Source organism: Plasmodium vivax, chromosome 12 (assembly GCF_000002415.2).
Source record: "Plasmodium vivax chromosome 12, whole genome shotgun sequence".
In the NCBI taxonomy this organism is placed as follows: domain Eukaryota; phylum Apicomplexa; class Aconoidasida; order Haemosporida; family Plasmodiidae; genus Plasmodium; species Plasmodium vivax.
This window is the reverse complement of record NC_009917.1, coordinates 344,273-359,540: the sequence shown is the minus strand read 5'-3', so window position 1 is coordinate 359,540 and position 15,268 is coordinate 344,273. Positions and strand designations below refer to the sequence as shown.

Sequence of the window (15,268 nt, the reverse complement as noted above, 5' to 3'; positions counted from 1 at the left end):
CCTCGCTGCGTAAAAAAATTGCACTTAGCAAGTATAACCTTTTCAAAAGAAGGCAAAGGAAACGTTCCTGCATTTTGTACCCTCGCCGTGAAGCGCAGCGATGCCACGCGCATGCATATATACACATATGGCAGCGTCGGTCACCCCCCTCGCACAACGAACGAACGTGCGAAATTCTCCATTTTGCAAAACTGGGCAGGATGGAACCTTTAAATGAGGTTGTGCAAAACGACCTTTCCGTGTGTTTTTTGGGGAAGTATGCACGGAAAAATGCACCCACATCTGTGTGTATGTAAAGGGAGATACGCGTCAACATGTTCTGAGGAGTGACGGCCATATCTGTCACGGCCTACTGCATGCTTAACGAAATGGCAAGCGCATGCATTTATTATAATACTCCCCAGACACTCCTTTGGCGGGTGCCATTTGGTTAAACACCGAGTTGGCACGAATGGAACGGAGCCTTGTCAAATTAGCAACAGGTGTCCAACTTCGCACAGCAGGGGAAGCGATCCCCCACCCGCTCTTTCCACAACACTCTTATAACTCCAATATGAGCTCACAACAAATTGCAAAGGTTAAATGGGGAATGTTCACATAAAAAATGCGCCAATTGGGAAATGCTTCCCCACACAAGTTAATACCTTCCGTGGGGGCAAACAACCCCCCGTTTTGAAATTTTTTCTAATTTTTTTTTCTTTACATATTTTAAGTTGGAACAAATTGAGGGAAAAACATTTGCACTTAAAAAAAAAAAAGAACGTATTGCGTAAAGGGTGGCAATCACAGGGGACACTCGTGCACACGTAGGTAAGTACGTAATTGCATCTACGATGGCACGGTGTGCCACAAGGCTGATTACCCCTTGTGCACGTTTTACGGGCATAATTAGGCGTCCACAGAAGAACCATTTTTTCCGCCAAAAAATGGGGTTAAATGTGATGGCACTTCCAACGTACAGTGTTTTAACCCCTACTCCACCTGACACACCATGTTGATTGCCATACCGACGGGGGAGGTACCGCCAACTAGTGTAGCATCCCCGTTGGGATTACCCCAAAACGAGGGCTTCTCCCCTTTGATTACTTTCCTTTTCGCGTTCACCCCATGTGAGTTCCCTATTTCAACCGGGACATGGCCTCCAAATTTTTAACCTTCAACATGTTAAATTTCATGCGCCTCTGCGACTGCATATATTTAATGGAGCTGATTTTCCTGTTCATGCTTTGCATAGCGCGTGGGTCGAGGGAAAAGAAGATCCTAATTTGCAGCTGCAGACACTTGGCAAAATCTACAAAGTCAAGGTAAGAATTGAGGTAATCAATGGGTCCATTTTTTAGGGACAATTCAATAAAGGGGTAGTAATTCATATTCCCGTTTTTTCTCCTCTGGTAAAAATTATACAATGCCCCTCCCATTAAACCAAATAAATGAGCCAACCAAGCAACGTTGAAATGATTTCTTCTACAAAAGAGAAATAAAAAGTTGGTTAGAATGGAGAGATGACAAAGCTGTAGGGAAGTCATCTTTAAATATGGGAGAGGAAACAGAGAGACGAAGACCTCATTTGGTTTAACTGTAGATAACAAGTATACAAGACCCATAACAGCTCCTGATGCTCCTAGCAGTTGATTGCCTTTGTGTAAAAGAATATACGGGACAGTCGAAATGATGGAAGATAAGACACACACTTTTATGATATCCCTGTCTGTCATTTTTTTCTCTAAAACGCTTGATTTATAATTAAAAAAAAAATAATAATTTGTTTTGTTCTCTTTAATTTCTGGACTCAAGAGGGTATTACTTATGGTATGAAAGGCCCACATGTTAAATAAAAAATGGGGAAGAGTGATGTGGCTAATGGTGGCTGTAAAAATCGTGTGGTAATATTTTCTTCTGACATTTTCATATGAGCAGATAAAGTTCCTGCACATGAAGCGGAAGAATTTTTTATTTCCTGCGATTTCGCTTAGACGCCAACATAGGAACACAACCCCGTTGGCGAACAGAAATAAGTTGCACCCGTTGAAAAGATCATTTCTGTAAAAGTTACTCACGAGTAGATCTTTCATGTTTTTTTCCCCCCCTCCGATGCTGTTTCGCTGGGGGGGGTCGCGGCTAGGCAGTTGTTCTCTCCGATTCGAGGCATAGGAAGATTGGCCAGGCTTCCCCGTTTGACTGCTTTCCTCCTTCCCGCTGCTCCGCTTAACGCGATTTATCTTTATTTCGTAGGGGTCTTCCTCGCATACGCTGCAAATTTTTACGTCACCTCTGTTGCTCGAGGGGTGATCCTTTTTATGGGAACCTTTTTGAGCCTCTAATCTATGGCCGTCATTTTTTCCCCTACATTCACCGTCCTGCTGTTTTAACTGTTGGTCATCCTTCCCCTGCGCACTGGAAAATATGTTCATCCATTTGATATACTCCATCAGGGTTGTGCCGATCCCCCCCTCGCCATTAGTGCGCTCGTCTTTACATTTTGGGTCATTCCCCGCGCTTTCGCCGCTGTGGTTGGAGGCGCGCTTGGCAGTTCTACCCCCGTTGTCTCTCAGCACATACACGTGGTAAACATAGTCGCACGCAAAAAAGTACACGGAGCTGAAAATGACGAGTTGCAGCTTTTCCTTCAGTTGTAAAAACCTCCCCCTTCTTATTCTATCTTTTCTCTTGACGGCATTTGTCTGTACTCTTCTACTTTTGACGAATCCATGAAACTGTCTGCTCCCCTTTACACAGAAAATGTTCTTCTTCTTGTAGTAACTCGCTCTGAAGTATCTCCCAGCATTGAACATTTTTTTAAGCAGAGCATCTTTTAAAAAAAATCTTACTGTTCAGGCGAAAACGGGAGAAAAATGCATCTTGAGACTCTGTGGTGAAGAAGTGGGAATTTGTGGCACTCCGCCAAAAAATAAAATAAAATAAAAGGCAGCGCGGAGAGGGACGCACAAATAGGAAAGCGTAAACCTTGCAGCATCTTAACTGTGGAACGTGCCTCAAATTACGCCCCCCAAGTTTGAAGCAAACTGGGGTAGGGAAATCGCCCCGGTTAAGCGACCATATGGCTAAGCAGCAATATTAGCATTTTTGAAAAAATACCTGTGCACGCGGAAAAAGAACAACATTTTAGCCAACCTTGCAATGCACGTGGGAAAGTGGTATAGAAAAAACTGCATGCGCGGAAAGATTAGGATGACGTGGCATATAACGTAGCGATAAGAAAGCTCAAGTAGAACATCCCAAATGTACCCTTAGCAATATGCGGTGGAGGGATACCGGGAGAGAATATGAGGGGGGAGGCCTCCCTCTTATGTGCACAATTTTTTTAGCCGAAAAGAACGCCCCTTTTCTTACAGCAAAAGTATGAATAAACGTGAATTGTTCGTCCTTACTATTTTGCCTGTGTAACGTCCGAACGTTTTAACAGATAGGGCCTCTACAAAGTGAGAACCTGTGAGGAGGTTACGTCCTCTACGCAGATACGAATAAGGTAGCAGGGAACAACATTGCTAGCTTTGCAATGCCTTTTATGTTACTACCCCTCCAATATGTCACCGCTTCTAATTTCATCTCATCGCTTTTTCGTAAGTTGGGAAGGTTTACACGTGCACAACTTTCACAGTGGCATCACGCCGTTAAGCTGATACGCTCCCCGATTGTCATGATTCCTCCCCCCTTTTTTAAGAGCAAAAGGAAACAGGAGAAAGAGTCACTGTGCACGCTTCTCGTCTTTTTAGTTAAAAGGTAAGAGCAGATGGGGAGAAGAAATTTGTTTCCCCTTTTTATCTATGCGTGTGAATATTACCAAATTAGTTCCCCATGGGGTGAAACCTTTTTCCGAACTGTCCATGAGCATGATGCATTTTGTGGTTAAAAATACGTCCGCGTTGGCAGCAGTCATAGTTCTCATCCAGATAGGAAGTAAATCATTTCCGCTCAAATATATGTCCGCTAATTTTTAAAGATTTTGGGAAAAAACGATCTGCTCTTTGCTCTTTTGTTTTTAGTTGTGTTCTCCGAATCGGAAAGCCCAAACGGGGACATGCACATGTGCACACGTTGAGAAATTCAGTTTTTACATGTGAAAAAAAAAAAAAAAAAAACAAATTCGTTGTAAAAACGTTTACATAAAATGTATCTGCTAAGAAAAAAGGCTTCCCCAAAATGAGAGCTTCTTCCTTTTCGCGTTATTCGAATGTTCCTGCCATTTTGACGAACTCAGCAAGTGGTGAGAAGTTTAATTCTGTTTTTTTAAATTATTTTTCTGCAGTGGGGTGGGGGGGGAGAGAAACACAACATGGGGTAGGCGAAAACCATTTTGCAAAAAACACACAACAGGTTGCTATGCCGCATATGAACATGTAGACAAATGCAAGTGCTTCCACGGAACGTAGGAAGGCAGCTCTCTCTTCATAAAAATGTATTACAAATCTGCGGATGTTGCAATGGACTTTATCCAGGGGGTAGTAAAAAAGCAGAAAACCTGCAGACACCTTCACGGATACTTTAAAAATGCTTTTGAACTAGCCAAAATTGGAAAAAAAAAAAAAAAAAAATAAAAAATGTTCAGGTGAATTTTGCTAAACAGCTGTTCACGTGTGTTACGTAAAAATGGAAAGGACACGTTTAAAAGGTCGGCATAGTTGTGTAGAGTGGGGGTGAAAAGAAGCTAAAAATGCAATACGCTGGAGATGAATGCAGAGCACAGGGGACTCATAATTCTCTTTCGCTCATTACGTAGTAGAAGGTGTATTTCCCGAAAAGGAAATTTCTGAAGAAGCCGTATTTCACATTCGGGTGAAATTCCTTGGGGAGCTCAAAGGGAACTTTCCTTATTTCACACACCTCATAGGGCAAACTGACTTTGTTATTCATTATGTAGTTTTGTTTTTAAGAAAGTAGATACGAAATGGGGGATGGGGTTTCAAATGGGTTGGGCGGCAATTATTTCCTCTGTTTATGTGGAAAAAAATACAGTTTTCATAAATTTGTTAAAAAATCTCAATTTTCACAAAAATGGCATACATTTCTTTGTTTACATTTTTTTCGCGCAGTGCATAAGAATATACACAATTATGTAGGAAGGAAACCCTTCAGGTGAGTTTGAGAAATTTGCGAAATTTGCGAATGTCCCCTTTTGCGGTCAAATTGTTCATTCATAGGGGGGAAATCATATACGGGGCACAGCATTAAATGTGCTATCAGGTTTGTAAATTTGTTCATAAAAAAAGAAAAAAAACATACGTTTAAAATGTGATAACTTAATAAAACGGAAAAAAAAAGGAAGCAAAAACAATTGAAAATTAAGCAAAATGCGGAAAAACAGGCAAAACTAAAACTAAGAAAAAATTCTCACTTGAAATGGGGTGCCTACGAGCAAGTGCATAAACTGTTTTATTCGAAAACGTTGCGCTTTGGAAGGTTTCGCATATTTGAATGGCACCAGTGGGGAGGGGCGAAAAGGTGGGAAAATGATGAAAAAATGATGAAAAATGATGAAAAAAAATGAAAAGTGAAGAAAAAGTGATGAGAAAATGATGAGAAAAAGGCACGCACTTTTCACCCAAATAACCATACGATAAACATGACATGCAAAGAATTTGAGGATATGGGGCTATTCGAAAGGTGTGCGCCCATAAGCGATGGCGTAAAGGCACGTGTGCACGTTCGCCAGCCCGTTTGTGCGTACACACACATGTGCGTAAAACTAAAAATAACACGTAAGGCACACTTCCGTGGTCATGTTGCCCTTTTTTCCCATTTTTGCTGGACAGGCACGGGGAAGGGGCTGCCGTTGGGGGGAGTCAGTGGCCAAGTGTACGTGTGCACCACTGTTGCGCAGATGAGTTCATTCGTGTAGCGATAAACCAGTCAGCCAAGGGATCAACTTATTTTTATCTGCTGGGTTAGCCCCTTCGCACTGCTCGCGGCCAGCGGATCGCGTTCTTGCATCGGTGCGGGATGCCCTAACGCGTTTAATGGGGGTACCGCTGCACCACTGCGCCACTACACCACTGTGTCACTGCGCATTTTCGACCTTCCGGAAGCCCTTAAAGACTTCGCTATTCGTGGGGGTGTCCAGCTCGCTGATGTCCTTTATGTTGCTGTTCCATTTGATGGAGGCCTTGTTGTTATGATTCATTCCCTTGTTGGGAATAGTGACAGCTGACGACTTGGGTTGCTCAACCAAGTTGGCATTTACCTTTTTCGGTTTCTTCTTCGTTTTTTCATAGGCGTCCACCTGCTCCTCCTCCGTGACTGTCACGTCGGACAAGTCTTGGTGGAAGCGGATTTTCCTCTTTTTCTTGATTACGATTCGTTTCCCCTCGTTCGTTTTGATCTCCTTCGTGTACATGACGTTGTCCATTTTTTCTTGGACTGCGGGGTGGGGGTGAAGCGGTGGAGCGGAGGAGCGGTGAGGCGGAGCAGTGTAACACGCGCAAGGGAAAAGAAGAAAAAAAAAGGCACCCCCTAACTGCGCGCATATGAGTGCACAACTGCTGGGGGACTTACTCTGCTTCCTTCTGTGCTCGCCCTCCTTGTCTGCATGGTACTCCCCCTTGTTAAAGGCTCCTTCATTATAAGCCCCACCACCAACGGAGTGATGGTTCCTCTTGGACAGCTTGGCATTTTCAAGTTCGGTGAACGGTTCATACAGGGTGTTTTTAATTCTCTTCTTGGAGCTGTTGTTACTGCTTGTGCTGCTGTCTGACTCGAAGTCACTCAGCTTCACATGTCCTAACGTTTTATCAAATAGCAATTTTTTCCTTCGTAGTAATTGCCGCTCTCTTTCTAATTCTAGCTTTTCCCTGTTTGTCAGTTCGTGGTTAAATTCCTTCCCCTGGTAGGTGAACTTCTTTAAAAATATATCCTCCTCCAGTTGTTCCATTTCCTGTTTGTGCTTAAGCTTCACAACTTCGTTATCGCTGTTGTATTCTTCGTTGTTTATGAATTCGTTAAGTCTGCGAGGGGGGAAGAAGAAGAGAAGGGGGGAGGGTGATGAAGTGGGTATAAGATATTCCAATTGGGGGTGCCTTATATTCACTCGACAGACACCCCCCTGCTTCGCTACAACTTGCGCCGCTTCAACATCACAAGGACGTTCACTTGTATGTGAAGAAAAACACCTACCCCTCGCTGTTGTACTGCTCATCATCGTCGGTCTCCTCTGCCTGGTTCTTCTTCCCCTTTAGCAGCTGCGCCTTCTTCCTTTCTTCGGGGTCCTCAATATTTTCGTCGTCACTCTCCTCTGCCTCCAACTCGAAGACGTGCTGCATCTTGTCGTCCCGTAGCCTTTGGAGAAAAAAAAAGGGGCAAACACAATTTGAGTGCGCCATAGAAATGGCAATGCTCGCATTTATCCAAAAAAGTGCAAGCTGCGCGAGCACAAAAGAAATTTTCGAATTGCCTTTACACGTGAACCACAAATCTACCGCTTCGCCCTCCTACGTACCTCTTCTTTTCCTTCGCGAATCGTTCCTTCAAAGCTGCATACAGATGGTTGTTCGTTTTGTGTGCCTGTTCGTTGTTGCGCTCATCTTCGTTTGGGTTTTCACTTCCCTTTGCGTCATCGTCATCGTGGGCATTGTCGTCATGCCCATCGTCCTCACCCCCATCATCAGCGTCGTAACCGATGTCGTTTTCCCCCTGGACCAGCTTCCTTTTTAGTTTTTTTTTTATTCGCACACTTCCTTCGGGCTGCTCACCATGACCGTTTTGAGCCACATCGTAATCCTTAACCCAGTCGGGATTATTACTGGCAGTGGACCCACTTGGCTCGCGATCTCTTCCATTTATTTGGTCCACGTGGGAGCCCTTATTGGTGTCTTTGTCCGCCTGGCTGTCATTTATCTCATTAATCGCTTCGTCGTCTAGTACTCTCTTTTTTTTTTTCTTTATTTTAATGTATTCTGCGTCTTCTTTTTCATTGTCTTGTGGGGGCTCTTCACCGGGTTGCTCCTCCTTTGGGTTTCCCCCTACCCCTCTGCTTGTCTCTCCTGGGGGGGGCTTATCCTTCCCTGGTTGTTCGCTCTCCCCTTTTTTAACCACGTCTGCATTTTTGCTGACCTTTTCTCTACTCAGAAAGGACGTCAGTTTTAGCTGCTTCGAGTCCTCATTCGAGCAGAACTTTTTAATTTTTTTCGTTAGAAAATCGCTTTTCCTTTTGCTATCAATTACTTTCATTTCGGTGGGCAGTGCGGCCGTTTGTTCGCCCGGTTCGTTGGGCGTGCGGGGGGGCGGTCCCTCCGGTTGGGGCGCGTCACATTTGGCGTCCCCCTTCTGCGGCGCGGCTGTCTTTGAAGCGGCTGTCTCTGCAGTGTCTACTTTTGAAGTGTCTGTCTTTCTAGCCTCCGTTTTCACCCCCTCCATTTTCACCCCCTCCATTTTCACCCCCTCTATCTTCACCGCTTCCCCCTTCACTGCCTCCCCCTTCACCGCTTCCCCCTTCACCGCTTCCCCCTTCACCGCTTCCCCCTTCACCGCTTGCACCTTTTGCGCCTCCCCCCTGGTGAAGGAGAACTGGTTGCTCTCGAAGCTGAGCAGATCGTCGTCGTCGTCGCGCAACAAATTGGCCATGTTGAAGATGCCAAAGTTATTCAATTTGTTCTGCTCCTTCCACAGCTCCTCATACGGCTCTAACAGCCAGGGGTGCGTATTCAAAGAAAAACTGACGGGGAGATTTTCGCTATTTTTAATAATCCGAACAAGCCCATAATTCTCCGCGTAGATTCTTCTTTTATTATATTCTAGCTTTTTGGTGATGCTTGGGAATTGCAAAAAATAATTTATTAAGATGTTCTTCTCGTCTATGTTTCCCGGTGGTTTAATGTAAACGAGTTGATTATTATTTGACTTGTAAAACTCATGCATATTAGGGTTGGAATACTTTGGGCCTTCGCCAAAATATTGGGCAGCTGATTCGAGCAGAGAATAAACGTTGTAAATTTTTTTTTCATCTTTTTCTTTTTTTTTCTTTTTCATTTCTTCTAATGCTTTTTTTTTCTTTTCTTCATCTTCCAGCGTTTTTTTGTTAACCATTTCAGTATCATCTGTGTGTTTGTTGTTTTTTTTATTTTCCTCATTTTCATCTCCTTCTGCCTCCTCCTCATTTGTTTCATTTTTTTTTGTACTCACTTGTGCAGGTACATCACCTTTGCGCATACTCGCGTCGCTACTTTTATTTGCCGCATCCGTCTTTTGGGATTTTTTTAGCAATTTTAATTTTTCCCAAGGATTTCCAGCTTTCTCTCTTCTTTGTTCATTTTTTTTCTTATTGATGTGAGAAAACATGGGGTGCAAATTGAAGCCTCTAATGTCTGGGGAGAGATCGTTTGGGAGGGCGTACACATTTGGGGCCTGCTCTTGAATGTAATTCATAGAGATGCACAAATTAAGGTAAAAGAAAAGTTCCCTCCTTTTTAACGGATCTAGGATATTCAGTTCTTTTATTTTTTCGTTGTTTTCTGAGATGGACGATAGGTCAAATATATTTTTCCTCACGTAGGAGATGTACTCCTTGACTAGCTTCACTTGCTGTGTGCAGAGCGCAGCCAGGTGGTCCACTATTATTTGGTCCTTCTTCTTGGTGAATATCTGCTCCAGGGGGGCGTTCCCCGCGCTGGCTGCATTTTCGGGGGCGACTCCTCCGTTTGGAGAGGCAGCCCCTCCATTTTGCGAGGCGGCCCCTCCGTTTTGCGAAGCGTCCCCTCCGTTTTCGGGCGCGCTCGTCACATTTTCAGACATGCTCATCACATTATCAGACGTACTCATCACATTTTCAGGCGCGCCCGCCCCATTTGTTGCCTTCCCCCCGAGGCCCAGCTTACCCAACGTGGTGAAGCAGCTGATTATGCTGCGGCGCCTGTTCCTTGTCAGCCTGTCGAACCAGAAGACCTCCAGGTTTTTCAAATCCTCCCGGCTGGTACTGTCAATGATCAGGTTCTCTTGGTTGAGGAACACCTCCCTTTTATACTGAGGAATTATTACCTTCAAACTTTCTAAAATAAACTCTTCAATGGTGTATTCCTTTTTATGAAAGGACATGCAAATTAATTTTAATTTCAGTTTGTCCTCATCTGGATTGATATCTTCCATCAACTTGGAGTTTTTCGTTTTCTTTTTTTTTTCCTTCACTTGTGCTGTGCCGTCTCCGTCTTTATCTCCTTTGGATTCGTTCCCTTTTGGCTCGCTCTTCTTTTGGGTACCCCCTCCTGCCTTTTTCTTTCTTCGCGACTTCTTCCTCTTTTCCTCCTCGTCGCTCTCTCCTTGGGAGAGCTCGTCTTCCTCCTCCGGTTCACTGCCCGAGTGGTCATCGGAGTGGAATCCCCCGTATTCGTCATCGTCGTCATCGTCGTCATCCTCCTCTTCACTTCCGCCTTGATCATCTCCATCGCGGTAGCTCGCATCGGAGTTGGCGCCTTCATTCAAGTTAGTGTCTCCGTCGTACTTCGCTTCGTGCTTCTTGTCCCCTTTGGCCTTTCCCTTCTCCTTTTTTTTTTTCTTCTTCTTCTTCTTCTCCCCCAGGGAAGCTTCGTGTCCATCGTCAGGAGGGGACTTTCCATCGCCGTCCTCGTCGACGTGTTCTCCCCCTCTTTGGTGTACGCCACCCTTTACGATAAAATTCTTTTTACTAATTTTACGAACCACCTTCTGCTCACCTGCCTCCTGTGTACCCTCCTTAGTGTCACTTTCGTCAGTGCATTTTTTCAACCTTCGCAATTTTTTTTTTTTTTTGTTTAGCCCTTCTTCATCTTTATTGCTGCTGGGGTGCTGCTCCTGTTCCTCTCCCTCCGGCGGGACATCGCCTCCATTTGCTGCGTCCACGTTTGGCACGGCACCTGCTTCGTCGCCTTCTCCGCGGACTGCCTCATCGGATTCCTCACGGACTGCTTCATCGTTTTCCTCACTGTTTGCCTTTTCTGATGTCCCTTCGGGCACTGTGTGCTGCTTTGACTCACCATCCGCCGCTACATAGGCAGCCACATCGGGTGCTGCCTCCGCTGTATCACCGCCACCATCGCACTGAGCATGCTCCTTCACATTCGCATATTCTTCCTTTTCCGCCCCTTGCTGTTCGTGTGCCCCGTTTGCCTGCTCCCCCTCTCCATCCGCTTTGTCACTCTCTTCGTCATCGGAAAATATTTTTTTTTTTTTTTTTTTTATATTTAAAATATTCATATTGAGTTGGAAGTCTATAATGAGCTTTCCCCTACGTGGTGGGAGAAAATCCCTTAGGACATCTTTAGTCAAAAAAAGAATGTACCCCGGTTTCGTTCATCCGTCTGACATAGGCAAAGGAGGGGGGAAGATTTCCACAGCTTGACTCAATTCCTGTGCAGTGCGTTTTGGCAGATTATTCTAATAAAACTAGGAGTGTCGTAACCTCACGTTTGCTTGGTTAACCGTTATGAGTATGTGTGGAAAGCGTGTCTAGTTTCGCACGGGGTGGTTTCCAGGGTGTGCTTCCCGTCACGCATACATCTGTTTGAGTGGGCATGCGGGTACTCTATCTCGTGCGCCTTCACATGTGCATGCGTGTGCCTACCTCCACGCACACCCCCCTTTGTACACAATGCGGTGTGGTAAAATGAGCCACGTGTGAGTAGCTTTCAAGTCAAAAGAGACATACGCTTAATTCTATATTTTGGGCAAAGCAAAGGGGAGAGAAAATAAAATAAAATATAATAAAATAAAATGAACATTTCGCTGGCTAGTCTTTTATAGTTATATCATACCAAATCTCAGTCCTCGCATTTTTCTCCTCTTTTTTTTTTTTTTTTTTTTTTTTCAAAATTGTAAATGGTGATACATTAAATGGCTGTCTCCAAAAAAAAAAAAAAAAAAAAAAATTCATATAAATTGAATGGAAGTACAATAAACGTGTTTATCTTAATTTTATAATGAGAAAAGTGTGTACGTCACAAGTGAATGGCCATTCTTTTTATGATATCATTTTCGGGGGGATGACACAACGCGGGAACATGAAAAGCGGTGCTCACTTGCGTATTATGTATGCAGATTTTGCTGCGCTTAATTTTGGAAAAAAAGGGGGAGGAATTATTTATTTAATTGGCGGCGCTGGGGTTGGCTCTCCCATCGTTTGTTCGCCCGTTCGCCTGTTCGTGCGCTTATTTGCTAACCTGTTGGCTCGCTTTTTTTGCTAACCCGTTCGCTTCCTTTTTTTCACTGCTACATAGGGGGACGTCCTCACTCAAGGGGCATTCGCCTTGGGGATCCCCGATACGGCCGCGGGTGAAATCAATGTGGGGGAAAATTACTTTTGTGGGGTCATGGGAGCTACCAGCGTTTCCCCGTCCGGTTTGTGCTAAACGATTTGCAATTAGGCATTCATCCAGCGGTAAGTTAACGCTCAGTTCGTGCGCAGCTCTCGTTCAGTTCTTCCTCTTCACCAGAAAGGCCGTTCCCCTAGTCAAGGTTCCCCCCCTGGGTGGATATACAGTCGGGTTTGTTCCCCCGTCGCACCAGGCCCAGCTGCGAGTGTAACTAAAAGGATACCGCACATGCATATGCCCAAGTGCATACATACGAAGAAGCACTCCAAACGGGGGATAATCACAAAATGGGGTATTTTTCCTCGTTATATGTTTTTTTTTCCGAAAATGAAAAATCCTGAAAAAAAATATCCTGCTGCTCCCTCCTACGTTTGAGTAAAAAAAAAAAAAAAAAAGTGGTAAAGAAGGGTCTGCCAACAGGAGCCACCTTTTTTACCCTCTCTCCATGCTGTGCAAGCCGTTTTTCCTAATCGATTTTAAAACCCCAGTGGAGGGATTCACTTCATTTTGGTTCTTCCCACATGTAGGGAGTTCTTACCAAACGGGTCATGCGAAGAGGCTGGATGAGGGATTCACATTAGATTGGGATAGCCCTGAGCGTTGCAAGTACACGAAATATAACCTGCTAGAGGGGTAGCAGCATGCAGCGCTCACTTTACGTCAGGGCTGACTCTACAGGGGTATAGCTCCGTAGGGGTCTACCAGACGCAGTTCTGTGATCGCCCCCCCCTTGCGCTGCTCACCTCAAAATAGTTAAATGGTAAAGGTGCCCCCCAAATGAAAAGGTATACACACGAGGAGGGAGACACCTTGGAATGGCATGGAAAGGGTGGATAACCCTTCTCACCAACTAGTAAGCAAAAAAAAAAAAAAAAAGAATAATAATGCAGCTGCGGAAATGCGTAATAACCTGGTGCGTAGTCCTACTAACATCACATCTGAGGAGCAATTTTGTGAAATGCAAAAGTTTGAAAAATAGTAATCCACTTGGCGAGAATACCTCATGGGGGGAAGAACTTATCAAGATGACTAATAGCCCAAAGAGGAAGCTAAAAAGGGCGACATCAAAAGGTATGATATTACCCCAAATGAGGAAAAGAAATGCATATAAGCACATGAACAGGGTTACAAAGCGATTGTGCACAATTACCCCGCACAATAATCCTACCAAAAGCGGTGGCTTAGAACCATCGACAAGCGTTAAGAAACACATGAGGACGAAATACAATATGGGGAACGCTAACTACAGAATACAAAAGGAATTACATAACTTTCTGAATAACCCCCCTATTAACTGCACTTTAGATGTACACCCAAATAATATCCGAATATGGATTGTGAAATATGTAGGGCTGGAAAATACTATATACGCTAATGAAGTTTACAAACTGAAGATAATATTTCCAGATGATTATCCTTTGAAGCCCCCCATTGTGTATTTTTTACAGAAGCCACCTAAACATACCCACGTATATTCCAATGGAGACATATGCTTAAGTCTTCTCGGTGATGACTACAACCCTAGTTTGTCCATTTCCGGCTTAGTCCTCTCCATCATATCGATGTTATCTTCTGCTAAGGAAAAAAAATTGCCCATTGATAACTACACACATGCGGATGCGAAACCGGGGAGCAGCCAGAACAATTTTCTCTACCATGATGATAAGTGTTGAGGGTGGGCATGCGGTTTGCCCGTTGGGAGGAGCCTGTCTCCATAGGTGCACGTTAATGCGTTTTAATGAGTTTTTTTTTTCTTTTTTTCCTAACATTGTGACCCATTTGAAACGTCACCCTTTTGCGTACCAAAGCGAGTTTGTTTTAGGACCTACGGGCTTCCCTTTCACCACACGGGCGCCTTAAAAAATCGCCATTTACGTGAATACAAACGCATATATGCATCACCATTATCGTTTTTTTAACAAAATAATTTTTCAAAAGGACGTGATGCAATGATGAGACGAGTTGCATGTAGAGATTGTGGTGAGAAAAAATAATGGCCTGGTTCAGGGAGCGATGAGGGCTTTCTCTTCCCCTTCTGAACATGTCCCCTGTTTCCTCCCTTCCCTTTTTTTTTTTTCACTGCACACGTGTGTACATTTGTGAGAAGCACATTTGGCACAACTTTTTTCGCGCACATTGTTTGTTTTTATTTTTTTTTCAAAAAACGAAAAGGGGAGCAAACTGCCGTGGAGCAGACAACACTGGTGGAAATTGGTTGTTAGTTGGGAGCTGGCTTCAAAGGGGCAACCGCAAAATAGCGGAAGCGTGCAACGGATGAAGAAAGTGAAATGCCAAATTGGGCCAAGCGAACGGGAAAAGTCAAAATGAAACGCTGCTCACATACCCATTTGTGGGATTTTCCTTTTTCCATTTGTGCGTGTCTACCCGTTGCTGCCAACTTGATTTAAGCACAGTGCACACAAAACACGCACCAAAAAAAAAAAAAAAAAATCCCCCAATTGCAAATATATACCCATAAAATGGGTGTAAAAAAAGGGTGTAATTAAAAATGTTCCAATGTTGAGAAAAAGGCGGCGGAATTTTACCAACTAAATTTAACTCTTTCGCAGAAAAATCATTGAATAGGCAGTTTTCGCTTTTAAATAGGTTTACCCACTTTTTTCTGATTATTTTGCCTCTCTACAGAATAGCAGTTGTCCCAGGGTGGACGCTCGAGCCGGCTGAAAATTGCCGCCTAGAAATTACGCCTGTGGGGGGCGATCAATTAATACACACATGCGAAGGGTAAAGCGGAAAGTTGCACAGCGGAAAAATTGCAAATACCCCCTGGAGAATTCATTTTTTTTGCAAAACAGATTGCAGTTGTAAATGACCGCTCACAAAACAGCCTTTTTTAGCTGCATTCGCTCGATGTTTTTTTTTTTTTTTTTTTTTTCCCCCCTGTGCAGGCAATTTTTTGGCATATTTTTGCACACCCGTCTGAACTGTTCATGCAATTTTGAATAACGTTTTTTTTT

The 15,268-nt window shown here is 44.0% G+C and overlaps 4 protein-coding genes across 4 annotated transcripts, besides 7 other annotated features; 1 reads left to right on the top strand and 3 right to left on the bottom strand.

The window, feature by feature from the left end:
• Positions 1-19: part of a microsatellite that runs on past the window's edge.
• Positions 20-55: 36 nt separating this feature from the next.
• Positions 56-112: a microsatellite.
• Positions 113-1,118: 1,006 nt separating this feature from the next.
• On the bottom strand, positions 1,119-2,792 carry PVX_083160 (hypothetical protein, conserved; the record flags this gene model as incomplete). The annotated part of the gene is made up of 1 exon (XM_001614181.1): positions 1,119-2,792. The coding sequence occupies one exon, from the start codon at positions 2,790-2,792 to the stop codon at positions 1,119-1,121; it is 1,674 nt and encodes a 557-aa protein (XP_001614231.1).
• Positions 2,475-2,502: a microsatellite.
• Positions 2,793-3,957: 1,165 nt separating the features above from the next.
• On the bottom strand, positions 3,958-5,220 carry PVX_083165 (hypothetical protein). Its single transcript, XM_001614182.1, has 3 exons — positions 4,735-5,220; positions 4,425-4,520; positions 3,958-4,261 (listed from the first exon to the last, which is right to left on the bottom strand). Exons 1-3 carry the CDS (start codon positions 4,870-4,872, stop codon positions 4,235-4,237), a joined length of 261 nt encoding a protein of 86 aa, XP_001614232.1. The 5' UTR covers positions 4,873-5,220; the 3' UTR covers positions 3,958-4,234.
• A 796-nt stretch (positions 5,221-6,016) lies between these two features.
• PVX_083170 (hypothetical protein, conserved) lies at positions 6,017-11,759 on the bottom strand (the record flags this gene model as incomplete). Its single annotated transcript, XM_001614183.1, has 4 exons — positions 7,451-11,759; positions 7,129-7,290; positions 6,511-6,959; positions 6,017-6,375 (listed from the first exon to the last, which is right to left on the bottom strand). Exons 1-4 carry the CDS (start codon positions 11,173-11,175, stop codon positions 6,017-6,019), a joined length of 4,695 nt encoding a protein of 1,564 aa, XP_001614233.1. The 5' UTR covers positions 11,176-11,759.
• Positions 6,772-6,814: a microsatellite.
• Positions 6,814-6,835: a microsatellite.
• Positions 9,087-9,124: a microsatellite.
• Positions 11,760-13,315: 1,556 nt separating the features above from the next.
• On the top strand, positions 13,316-13,963 carry PVX_083175 (ubiquitin-conjugating enzyme E2, putative; the record flags this gene model as incomplete). The annotated part of the gene is made up of 1 exon (XM_001614184.1): positions 13,316-13,963. One exon carries the CDS (start codon positions 13,316-13,318, stop codon positions 13,961-13,963), a length of 648 nt encoding a protein of 215 aa, XP_001614234.1.
• Positions 13,964-14,739: 776 nt separating this feature from the next.
• Positions 14,740-14,764: a microsatellite.
• The last annotated feature ends 504 nt before the right edge of the window (positions 14,765-15,268 follow it).

Bases quoted from the DNA above. Each gene is read 5' to 3' on its own strand.
- PVX_083165 (XM_001614182.1), bottom strand. From the start codon at position 4,872: ATGAATAACAAAGTCAGTTTGCCCTATGAGGTGTGTGAAATAAGGAAA. The intron at 4,521-4,734 runs GTAATGAGCGAA...AATTTTGGCTAG, and splicing joins GGAAATACACCTTCTACTAC to TTCAAAAGCATTTTTAAAGT. The intron at 4,262-4,424 runs GTAATACATTTT...ACCCCACTGCAG, and splicing joins ATTGCAACATCCGCAGATTT to AAAAATAATTTAAAAAAACA.